Below are 12660 nucleotides of genomic sequence, written 5' to 3'. Positions count from 1 at the left end.
ATCTCAAATCAGCAGAAACACATGACTGACCTCAAATCAGCAGAACCTGCCTCCACCCTCATTTGCTCCACTCCGGGCCCATGGGCAAGGCCCTGAACCCCCACCATTGGCTCCCTAAACAGGTCTCTCTTGAAAATGAGTTCTCGTGGCTCAATGACACTACCTGGATAAATAAAGGCTAAATGAAAAAAAAACATGTTAACAAACCTGATGATGCTCTGAGCTCTAAAGTCTGAAACTTAAAGTCCAGAACTCCCAACAGTCTGCAGCTGGTTCTAATGGTTCTGATGTTAGGTCCAACAGCTGGTTCTGATGTTTCTGATGTTAGGTCCAGCAGAAGATTCTGATGGTTCTGATGTTGGGTCCAGCTACTGGTTCTGATGGTCCAGCTGTTCTGAGCTGTGTTCTGTCTATCTGCAGTGGTGGTGACTCTGGAGCCGTTGGTTGGAGCTGAAACCTACGTCAACGGGAAACAGATCACTGAAGCTGTGGTCCTGAAACAAGGTGACCAACACTCACAGGGGATTCAAACCAGCAACCCTCACATTCATATTTACACGTTTATTAAGAGGAAATAAATCCTTTTGTCTACCGTCACAGAGGGAAGCAGGAGATTAGCAATCCACCTTCCATTTTAATGTAAGAAAGGCTGTGTATATATAAATACATTATATAAATATATCCATCCATCCATTTTCTTTACCCGCTTATTCCATTTTGGGTCACGGGGGTCGCTGGTGCCCATGTCCAGCAATCACTGTGCGAGGGGCGGGGTACACCCTGGACGGGTCGCAAGTCCATCACAGGGACACATAGAGACAAACGAGACAAACAAACATTCACTCTCTCACTCACACCTAGGGACAATTTAGAGTTACCAATCAGCCTAACATGCATGTTTTTGGACTGTGGGAGGAAACCGGAGTACCCGGAGAAAACCCACGCATGCACGGAGAGAACATGCAAACTCCACCCAGAAAGGCCCCTGGACCGGGGTTTGAACCAGGGACCTGCTCGCTGAGAGGCAGCAGCTCTACCAGTTGCGCCACCGTGCTGCCACATTATATAAATATACATATATATATATATATATATATATATATATATATACTGTGTATATATATATATATACTGTATATATACAGTAAATATATATATATATATATATATATATATATATATATACAGTATATATACAGTATATATACTGTATATACACAGTATATATACTGTATATTTATTGTATATTTATATATATGTATATTTAAGTACTGTATATATACAGTATATAAAAATACATTTGTATATACACTGTATGTATACTGTGTATATGTATATATGTATACAACCATAAAAAACACTCATCTCCAAAACTACGAGCGTTCAGTATTCAGACATTCAGACGTGCCGCTTGTTAAATTACGTTTAGTTCGTTTTTAAAAACTGACTTTCTCACCATCGACCAGACGACTGGTTTGTTCTTTCTGCTTATTTACCAACAAAATGTTTTGTAAATAAACTTGAATTCAGTGAGATGGTTTGGAGGCACAGAGCGCAACACGGTCGTCAGATTGACTCCTCAGGAGGTTCCTGTCAGGTTGGACCTCCAACATCAGCTCAAAGTCACAGGTCCATCAGAGTCTCTGCGTGTCTAAAGGGACCCGTCAGGACTGACTCGTCCTCCTGTCCGTCCCTGTTGCCAGGTAACCGCATCGTGATGGGGAAGAACCACGTGTTCCGGTTCAACCACCCGGAGCAGGCCCGACTGGAGAGAGAGCGCAGCGTCACGGCGGAGCAGCAGGAGGAGCCGGAGGACTGGAACTACGCCCAGAAGGAGCTGCTGGAGAAACAAGGCATCGACATCAAGCTGGAGATGGAGAAGAGGTGAAACACCTGAGGCTGCGGACCCGATTGAACTCATTAAACACCGTTAAACTTTAAATTAAACATCAAACATCAACATTAAACAAAAAAAGTTCAGTCGTGTCATCTGGACCAGTTTCTTTAAGTGAGAAACGTTTCATCCTCCATCCAGAGGACTTCCTCAGTCTGCGGCCTGCCAACCAGATCTGTCCCACAGGTAGTCTTCACTGCTGTTTCAAGACGACCTGTTGGAATCTCCGACTTTTAACACGTGCACATCACACCATCCACAACTATCCATGATGAACATGATGACTGATTCCAACAGTTTTCTTTCAGGGCTGGACCGTCTCTATTCGTTTGTGCTGAAATGTTTCACCTTCCATCCAGAAGGCTGAAAAAAACGGTCCAGATGACCTGACTGGAAACTGTTGGATTGTGCACCTGGATTATTGAGCATGTTATGATGATTGATTGTTTGTGATGGGTGTGCTGTGCACGTGTTAGTTTGACAAAGTGTTTTACGTCTGATGCCCGTCCTCACACAGCACTCACCTTTACGCAGGTTTGGGTCCAGAACCACAGAAGCACTGGCTGGTACTGCCAGCAGCTGGATTAAACTAAATTAACAGTAAAAGACGAGTATTTGTAATCTCCAGATTATAACACACGTGTGTCTCTGCTTAACTTTCTTCTACCCAGAAAACTCAAAGTTCTCTGTGGTAGTTTCAACATCGCATAAACACTGTGTACTTTTACTAAGGTCATGTACTCAGTATACTGTGTACTTTTACTAAGATCATGTACTCAGTATACTGTGTACTTTTACTAAGGTCATGTACTCAGTATACTGTGTACTTTTACTAAGATCATGTACTCAGTATACTGTGTACTTTTACTAAGATCATGTACTCCGTATACTGTGTACTTTTACTAAGATCATGTTTTCAGTATACTGTGTACTTTTACTAAGATCATGTGCTCAGTATACTGTGTACTTTTACTAAGGTCGTGTACTCAATATACTGTGTACTTTTACTAAGGTCGTGTACTCAGTATACTGTGTACTTTTACTAAGATCGTGTACTCAGTATACTCTTTATGTGAGACCCTTTGAGAAGTGCCCTATATGCAGGACTATTGTCAAATGTGTGGGTTTGTTTATTTATTTGTTTGTTTTATTTGGGGTGGGGGTGTAGTCGCTGGGTGGGGGTGTAGTCGCTGGGTGGGGGTGTAGTCGCTGGGTGCTCGAGTATACTAGATGTATAAACAAGTTTCAGTGGTGAGATATTTGTTTGCTTTAATCCCTGTACTTGTACTTGTGTGTGTCAGACTGCAGGATGTGGAGACTCAGTACCGTAAGGAGAAGGAGGAGGCTGACCTGCTGCTGGAGCAGCACCGACTGGTGGGAGTTTGTTTTTCAGTTTATTTAAACATCATCAAATCACAACAAAGTTGTTTTGGGGACTTTACGTGAACATTCACATAAAAACGACAATCAGTAAAGTCCTGTATCTGAGGAAGCAGCAGACGAGTTGAATCTTCACTTCATCACCGTCTCCCATCCTGAGCAAAAACAAGAGAGACAGTGGAAAGAAAAACTCCCTTCAGGTTGTCCTCCAGCAGTCTAAGCCTTTAGCAGCATAACTAAGGGATAGCTGAAGAAACCCAAGCCAACCCTAACTATAGGATTTATAAAATTTAAAAAAGTCTTAAGCCCAGTCTTAAAACTGGACAATGTGTCAGTCTCACAGACGGAAACTTTTTCATTCATTCATTCAACCTTTATTTCTACAGGTAAATCCCATTGAGCCTCGAGGACTCATTTACAAGAGAGACCTGTTTTAACAAAGAATCATGACAACAATGGACAGTCATAAAAAGGCATACAGATTTTTTTTTTTTACAAATAAGATGGCAGAAATAGTATCAAAAACAGCTAGATTCTAAGGTGAATGTAGAAAACTAAAAACAGGAACATGTCTGCATTGGTCCCTGCCAGGAGTCCAACAGATTCTTAAAGCCACTTAGAGAGGTCAAAGGTCGAGAGCTTCAGGTCTTTTACAGGATATTCCAGGAAACAGGATTTGAGTAGGAGAAGGTCCTTTTGTCTAGTTCAGTCCTCACTGAGGGAACACTGCACAGGGAAAACTGGAAGTTGGTTCCACAAGAGAGGAGCCTGAGAACTGAAAGATCTTCCTCCCATTCTGTTTTTGGAAACCCTAGTAATCACAAGTAAACCTGCAGTCTGAGAGAGAAGTGCTCTGTTAGTAAAATATGGAACAATAAGATCTGTAATATAAGATGGAGCTAGGTTGTTGAGAGCTTTGTAGGTTAGAAGTAAGATTTTGAATTCTATTCTGGATTTGACAGGGAGCCAATGGAGAGAAGCTAAAACTGGAGAGATATGATCTCTCCCAGTAACTCCAGTTAAGACTCTGGCAGCAGCATTTTGGATCAACTGAAGACGTTTTAAAGAAGTATTTGGACACCCAGATAATAAACCATTGCAATAGTCCAGTCTAGACGTGACAAATGCATGGAGCAGTTTTTCTGCATCATCTTTAGATCAGATGTTTCTAATGTTAGTGATATTACGCAGGTGGAAGAAGGAGGTTCTAGTAACGTTTTTAATGTGGGGGATAAAAGACGTGTCCTGATAAAAAATAACACCAAGATTTTTAACATTAGAGCTGGAGGACAGATTAATGCATCTAAGGAGGGAGAAAGACTGAAACATTCATTCCTAAGGTGCTCAGGTCCAAAAACCAAAACCTCAGTCTTGTCTGTTCAACAGGAGAAAATTAAGGGTCATCCAGGTTTTTATGTCTTTAAGACATGCTTGTAGTCTAAGTAGCTGATTGGATTCATTGGGTTTAATGGACAAATATAATTGTGTATCATCAGCATAACAATGAAAATTTATCCCATGTTGTTTAATAACTTTACCTAATGGAAGCATATATAAAGTAAAGACTATTGGTCCAAACACTGAACCTTGAGGAACTCCATGACTAACTTTGGTGTATTAAGATGATTCATTATTCATATTTACAAACTGGAATCTATCAGATTCTATTCATCAGGTTCCCTGCAGCAGACGGCTGGACGAGATGTTGAACTCAGTGTGTGCATGTGTGTTTCCAGTACGCAGACAGTGACAGTGGTGATGACTCTGATAAACGCTCCTGTGAGGAGAGCTGGAGGCTGATCTCCTCCCTCAGAGAGAAACTTCCTGCCAACAAGGTGAGAACATCTGAACATTTTTACTATGTTCTCCCCGAGGAACCTTTAAATGAGTTGATGTTCCTCTGCCTCAGGCATCATCAGAACCAGGAAGTGCTGACCTGTGTTTGTGTCTAGGTGCAGACCATAGTGAAGCGCTGCGGCCTCCCCAGCAGCGGGAAGAGGAGGGAGCCCCTCAGGGTCTACCAGATCCCCCAGAGGAGGAGGATCAGCAAGGACCCTAAACGAGTCACCATGGAGGATCTGCGTATGCAGGCTGTCAAAGAGATCTGCTACGAGGTCCAGACACCTGATCTTAAATCTTCTGTTCCATCGATAACCAGTCCTACAGCTTGTTTCTGAGCCTCTGTCTCCTCCATCCCACTTCCTCCCCACTCAGGTGGCTCTGGGAGACTTCCGCCACTCCCGTCAGGAGATCGAGGCGCTCTCCATTGTCAAAATGAAGGAACTCTGCCGCATGTATGCCAAGAAGGACCCCAACGAGAAGGACAGCTGGAAGGCTGTGGCCCAGGACGTCTGTGACACAGTGGGCATCGGAGAGGAGAGGAGTCCTCCTTCCGAGGAGGGAGGAGGCGGAGGGGGAGAGACAGGGGAGGGAGGACAGAAAGGCAACGTGTACAACCTGAAGGCTCACATCGATAAGCTGACTGATATTCTGGAGGTGAGGATTTCTTTTTGTCTCACTGCTGACATCAGTTCCTGTTGGAATAATCTAAGCTGACAGAGTCACGCTCTATTTTGAAGCAATTTATTTTGAGCCTCATATCATCCATCCATCCATTCATACATTGTCTCTGCTTGTTCAGAAGTTGAGTCTCAGGACAGCACCTTGAGCAGGGAGGACCAGACATCTCTCTCCACAGCCACCTCTTCCAGCTCTTCTAGGAGGACCCCATGGCATTCCCAGGCCAACTGAGAGACGTAGTCTCTCCAGCGGGTTTTGGGTCTTCCCCAGGATCTCCTCCCAGTCAGACATGCCTGAAGCACCTCCCTAGGGAGATGCCCAGCTAGCATCCTTACCAGATGCCTGAACCACCTCAACTGGCTCCTCTTGATGTGGAGGAGCAGCGGATTTACTTCGAGTCTCTCCTTGATAACTGAACTTCTCACCCTATCTGTATGGGAGATTCCAGCTACCCTGCAGAGGAAAACCTCCTGTATCCACGATCTCATTCTTTCAGTCACTACCCAGAGTTCATGACCATAGATGAGGGTAGGAACATAGACTGACTGGTAAACAGAGCGCTTTACCTTACAGCTCTTCACTACAACGGACCGGCACAGAGTCTGCAATGCTGTAGGCGCTGCACCAATCTCACGCTCCATTCTTCCCTCACTCAATTCAGTTCAATTCAGTTTATTTATATAGCGCCAAATCACAACAAAGTTGCCTCAGGCACTTTACAGGAACATTCACATACATAAAAGCCAATTAGTAAAGTTCTCCATCTAAGGAATCCAGCAGACAAGTTGAACCTTGGCTTCGTTGCAGTCTCCCATCCTGAGCAAGCACAGTGGCAACAGTGGAAAGAAAAACTCCCTTTAACGGGAAGAAACCTCCAGCAGAACCAGGATCAGGACAAGAGGCCATCTGCTTTGACCGGCTGGTTAAGAGGACAGGAAGGAGAGACAGACAAACACAGAATAGTAGGTCCAGATGTAGTTCCAGGTCCAGATATTGGTCCAGGTCCAAATATAGGTCCAGGTGTACCTGAAAGACAAAATAAACACATTAAGGATAGAAAAAATAATTACAAAAACAAAACAGGTTGAGCAGAGTAAGTAAAGACAGTAGCAGAGTGAAAATGGTGGTCAGTTTGGCCTCCAGCAGTCTAAGCCTATAGCAGCATAACTTAAGGGACAACCCAGGAAACCCAAGCCAACCTTAACTATAGGATAACATAACTCATGAACAAAACCCCAAGATACTTTAATTCCTCCACTTGAGGCAAAACCTCACCCTCGAGGCGAAGAGAGCATTCCACCTTTTTCCGACTGAGGACCATGGCCTCAGATTTGGAGGTGCTGGTTCTCATCCCACTCTTCACACTCAGATGCAAACCGCTCCATTTAGAGCTGAAGATCCTGGCACGATGACGCAAACAGGACCACATCATCTGCAAAGAGCAGTGAAGGAATCCTGAGGCCACCGAACCAGACTCATTCCGCCCCCTGGCTGCACCAAGAAATTCTATATATAAAAGTTATGAACAGAATTGGTGCCAACAAGAGCCTTGGCAAAGTCCAACTCCCACCCTGAAGGGCTCTGACTTACTACCATCAATGCAAACTAAACCCTCACACTGCTTGTATAGGGACCTAACAGCCCGCAGCAACGGGCCCCCAATCCCATACTCACGGAGCACCCCCCACAGTGTACCTCAAGGAACATGGTCGATAGCCTTCTCCAAGTCTACAAAACATGCAGACTGGATGAGCAATCTCCCATGACCCCTCAAGGACCTTAGTGAGGGTAAAAAGCTGATCCAGTGTTCCACAGCCAGGACGCATTGTTCCTCCTGGATCTAAGATTCGACCAACAATCGGACTCGCTTCTCCAGTATGCCTAAATAGACCTTACCAGGGAGGCTAAGTAGAGTGATGCTCCTATAATTAGAGCGCACCCTCTGGTCCCCCATTTTGAAGAGGGGAACTCCCACCCCAATCTGCCAATTCAGTGTGACTACCCCCGATGTCCCCGCAACTTTGCAAAGGCGTGTCAACCAAGACAGCCCCACAACATCCAGAGCCTTAAGGAAAGCAGGATGAATCTCATCCCTTGGAGCCCTGCTGCCGTGGAGCTTTTTAAGTACCTTGGCGACCTCAGCCAGTTATGGACAGATCATCCCCGAAGTCCCCTGACTCCACTTCCTCCATGGAAGATGTTCCGTTTGGATTGAGAAGGTCCAAGAAGTATTCCTTCCATCTCCCAACAACATCACTGGTTGAGGTCAACAACACAAAACCTTCACTGAGCACAGTTTTAGTAAAGAGCTGCTTTCTCCTCCTCAGCCACCTGATGATTTGCCAGAATGTCCTTGGAGCCGACCGAGAGTTTCTATCCAAGACCTCACTGAGCTCCACCCACATCCAAGCTTTTGCCTCAGCAACAGCCAAGGCTGTGTATTGCTTTGCTCTATGGTACTCCTCAGTTGCGTCCGGAGTCCCACCGGCCAACAAGGCACAATAGCGCTCCTTCTTCAGCTTGACAGCCTCCCTAACCCCGGTTGTCCACTACCGAGTTCATGGACAGCCACTGCAAGAAGCACTGACAACCTTGCGGCCACAGTTCAAGGCAACCACTTCAACAATTGAATTGTGGAACATGGCTCATTCAGACTCAATGTCCCCCGCCTCAGCTGGATTGTGTTTAAAACTCTCCCGGAGGTGTAGGTTGAAGATCTCTCTGATGTATTCTTCTGCCAGGCATTCCTGGCAAACCCTCCCTACTTGTTTGAGTCTACCGGGTCTATCCAGCATCTTCTCCCTCCATTTGATCCAACTCACTACCAGGTGGTGATCAGTTGACAGCTCAGCTCCTCTTTTCACCCAAGTGTCCAAAACAAACTGCCACATATCAGATGACACGACTACAAAGTCAATTATCAATGTACAATCTAGGGTGTCCTGGTGTCAAGTGCACTTATGGACACCCTTATGTTCTAACATGGTATTTGTGATGGACAAACCACGATTAGTCCAGAAGTCCAACAACAGAACACCCCTCGGGTTCAGATCAGAGAGGCCCTTCCTCCCAATCATGCCCCTCCAGGTTACACTGTTGTTACCCATGTGGGCATTGAAATCCCCCAGTAGAATCTAGGAGTTCCCAGCAGGCGCACCTTCCAGCACCCCCGCCAAGGACTCCAAGAAGGCCAGATACTCTGAACTGCCGTTCGGCGCATAGGCACAAACAACAGTCAGAGCCCGTCCCACCACCTGAAGGAGCTACCCTCTCATCTACCAGGGAAAACTACAACTTATAGGCACCAAGTTGGGGGGCTAAAATTAGACCTACATCAGCTCGGCACATCTCACCATGGGCAACTCCAGAGTGGGATTAGGTCCAGCCCCTCTCAATAAGATTGGTTCCAGAGCCCATACTGTGCATCGAAGTGAGACCAACTTTATCTAGTCGGTACCTCTCAACCTCGCAAAAAAGCTCATGCTCCTTCCCACCTGAGAGGTCACATTCCATGTCCCAAGAGCCAGCTTTAGTAAGCCAGAGTCAGAGTGCCAAGGCCCCCACCTTCATCCACTGCACATGACGTCAGGCACCCGACTCATATGGCCCCTCCTGCAGGCGGTGGACCCACAGGAAGACAACCCATGTTGCTCCTTCAGACTGCACCCAACCGGGCCCCATGGGTAGAGATCTGGTCATCGGGTGCTCGCTAATGAGCCCCTTCCCCAGGTCTGGCTCCAGGGTGGGGCCCCAGTAACCTACATCCAAGCAAGGGACACTGAGTTCCCTGATTTATGTTGTCCATCTTCTGATGTCTTTGGAATCACTCTTTGTCTGGCCTGTCACCTAGGACCAATATGCCTTGGGAGACCCAATCAGGAGCAACTATAATTGCCCCCGACAGCATAGCTCCTAGGATCATTCAGGTGCACAAACTCTTCCACCACGACAAGGTGGTGATTCAAGGAGTAGCCTCAGGTCTCTCTTATAAATGAGTCCCCGAGGCTCAATGGGATTAACCTGTCTAAATAAAGGTTTAATGAATATCAGTGAGGAATAATTTTGAATATTTAAACTGTATTAGATGTTTAGAGTATATTTAATAAGTTTGTTGGAAAGTTTAGAATCACAAAACAAACTGATGAAAACCTTCTGTGACTCCTGCAGGAGGTGAAGCTGCAGAACAACATGAAGGACGAGGAGATCAAAGCTCTGAGAGACAGAATGATCAAGATGGAGAGCATCATACCTGTTCAGGTATGCTCACACGTGATACCTGTTCAGGTATTTTTACCTTGTAACTTTTCTTGATTTGACTGGTTTCCAGGATGATGAGGTGAACGGAGAAGACGGTGAGTCTTCTCAGAATGAAGGCGGCGGCTCTGAGGAGAGCCACGATGCCCCAGAGGTCAGAGTTCAGCGTTTGATGGAGGAGGACCCGGCCTTCAGGAGAGGCCGCCTTCGCTGGCTGAAGCAGGAACAGCAGCGGATCCAGAACCTGCAGAAACAGAACATCACCAAAAAGCTCAGAGGACAGAACCAGAACCCAGGTCAGTGTGGAGGGGGTGCTGTATGACACAAACATGATGGTTTCAACATGTATCAGGGTTCACAGTCTGCATCGCCCTCGCCTTGCAGGTCCAACCACCCCCACAGTCCCAGTTCACCTTCCTGGGACCGGACGCTTCATCCCTCCCCAGGAGTGCAAGCTGAAGTTCCCCTTTAAGAGTAACCCTGCCCACCGGCTTTCTTGGGGGGCCAATGAGGCCCTGCAGGCTCTAGGTCTGGGGGAGGGAGGGGGAGATGATGGGGAGCAGGAGAACGGAAGAACAGAAGAAAACGGTTCTTCCCCACCTCCCCCTCTTCCACCTCAAGGTCAGCCTCCTCCTCTCTTGCCCCTCCCCTTTCCATCCCCGCCCCCTCGCATGCGCACCCCCAGTCCCCATCGAGCTTGGCAGCAGCGTAACCAAGGCAACCAGGGAGGGTTTAACTACAATCAGCAGGGTAACAACCAGTGGCGCTACCGCCGCAACTCGTTAGACAGCTCCGCCCAACGTAGCCACGATGACCAGCAGTATGGCGGAAACAGCAACGGTCACCAAGGGCGGCCAAGACATAGAAGGGGGGAGTCACCCGGCAGAGGGGAGAGAGGAGGGAGGGGAGGGGGGAACAGAGACGGGGGTTTCTATTATAATCAGCACCAGCACCATCAGTTCCACCCCCACCCATACTTCAATCCCCACATTGCACCATTCCAGCCAGGACCCCACCCTAACTACAACAGTCTGCCACGCCTAGGGGCCACGCCCATCATCCCTGACATGCTTGTGGGGGTGGGGCCTCCAGGTGGGTGGGGCTTTGTAACTCCGCCCCGAATGAGAAGACAGTTCAGTGTCCCGGACCTGAAAAACAACAAGGAGACACCCATCTGACCCCCACTATCCACCACATCGCATGGAGGTCTCTGATTGGCTGCGGAGCACACAGGATCCTTATGCTGTGTGTGTGTGTCTGTGTGTGTGTGTGTGTGTGTGTTTCAGCACTTTTACACACTCAGAACTCAGAACAGATCTGGTCTTCAGTCCTGCTGAGTGTGTGTTTGTCGCTAATTGCGGACTATCGCACAGGCTAGCTGTTGCCATAGTAATGCTGTTTTAGGATTTAACTTTTTTTGTTGTGCTGTTTGTTTTTTTGTTAGGATGAAAGTGTATTAATTACTGATTTAGTTTTATTGATTTAAAAACCTGCTGATGTGACTCGGCGGTTTGTGACGAGGTGCCTTAAAACCAACGGCTTCTTGGCTCCCATTGGCAGAAAATCGTTAGTTTTTTGTTTTGAAAAGATGATGCCGGTGAGTTAGCATCGGCTCTTCAAGGAGCCTCAACATGAACGTGGGCGCTAAAACCCCAAACTTTGTGCCTACGTAACATCAGCCTTACTAATGAGTTGGGATGAATTTCTGAGCTGATCAGGAACTGAGCTGAAGAAGCAGAACAGAAAAATAAAAACCAGTGTGGAAAATCGTCATAGGGACAGAGACAACACAAGTTTATTGTGCCCAAAAAAGGCGGAAATGTCTTCCCATGGAAATGTTGCAGCAGTCATCACCTGTTAGCAGTGTTAGCACTGTCACAGCTAGCAGTGTTAGCACTGTCACAGCTAGCAGTGTTAGCACTGTCACAGCTAGCAGTGTTAGCATCACAGCAGCTAGCAGTGTTAGCATCACAGCAGCTAGCAGTGTTAGCATCACAGCAGCTAGCAGTGTTAGCGTTGTCACAATAAAGTTGGATGTATTTCATAAAGTTGCACCATCTGAAGCCTAAATAGGAGCTTTTTCCTGGTCTGTGGTTTCAAGCAAATAGAAAATGCAAGTTTTTATCCGATTTTTCTTTCTAAATGTATCGGAGTCTAAGGTCTTGATAGGGACATCCCTACTATTGAGATATTCTTCAGATTCTTTCATCATAAATATAACTGTAGGCTGTAGCAGCTGATAGCGACTGATCTGCTGATTATCGTTTGTTTTGGTTATGAACTTTAAATCTTTTCTTGATGACGCTGTTTCTTGCGTCATTCGATCGCTGCAATACTAAGAGCTTCAAACCAAAGAGCGCTGCTCGGCGGCGCCCCCTGCAGACGCACAGAGGGAGGGGTGCTTGTGTAAATGTTGAAGCTGAGGTCGGGTGTTACAGAGCTGTGTGTATATTTGAAGTGTTTCTGAACTTTAAGATGTTTTTATTTTAAAACATGTGAAATGTGCTGATGGTGAGTTCACAGGCAATCATGGGAAAACGGAGTGATTCATGTCACATAATGGGAGTTGTAGAAAAACTGAGAGACTTGTAAGCAGGAGAGGAGATAAAGGT

At 46.4% G+C, this 12660-nt stretch overlaps 1 protein-coding gene across 2 annotated transcripts in view; it reads left to right on the top strand.

The window, feature by feature from the left end:
* The window catches only part of kif1c (kinesin family member 1C), a 37202-nt gene extending 25294 nt beyond the window's left edge, over nucleotides 1-11908 (top strand). For both annotated transcript variants that reach the window (XM_037677054.1, XM_037677047.1), the window contains 9 exons: nucleotides 421-504; nucleotides 1704-1884; nucleotides 3196-3268; nucleotides 5011-5109; nucleotides 5227-5388; nucleotides 5489-5770; nucleotides 9962-10051; nucleotides 10122-10344; nucleotides 10433-11908. In XM_037677054.1, coding sequence (XP_037532982.1) covers nucleotides 421-504; nucleotides 1704-1884; nucleotides 3196-3268; nucleotides 5011-5109; nucleotides 5227-5388; nucleotides 5489-5770; nucleotides 9962-10051; nucleotides 10122-10344; nucleotides 10433-11226 — 1988 coding nt within the window. In that variant the 3' untranslated portion in view covers nucleotides 11227-11908. The remainder of the gene's footprint in view (nucleotides 1-420; nucleotides 505-1703; nucleotides 1885-3195; nucleotides 3269-5010; nucleotides 5110-5226; nucleotides 5389-5488; nucleotides 5771-9961; nucleotides 10052-10121; nucleotides 10345-10432) is intronic.
* The last annotated feature ends 752 nt before the right edge of the window (nucleotides 11909-12660 follow it).

This window comes from Nematolebias whitei, chromosome 1 (genome assembly GCF_014905685.2).
Source record: "Nematolebias whitei isolate Nwh7 chromosome 1, NemWhi1, whole genome shotgun sequence".
NCBI classification, from domain to species: domain Eukaryota; kingdom Metazoa; phylum Chordata; class Actinopteri; order Cyprinodontiformes; family Rivulidae; genus Nematolebias; species Nematolebias whitei.
The sequence above is the reverse complement of the archived record's forward strand: the minus strand, read 5'-3'. Positions and strand labels throughout refer to the sequence as shown.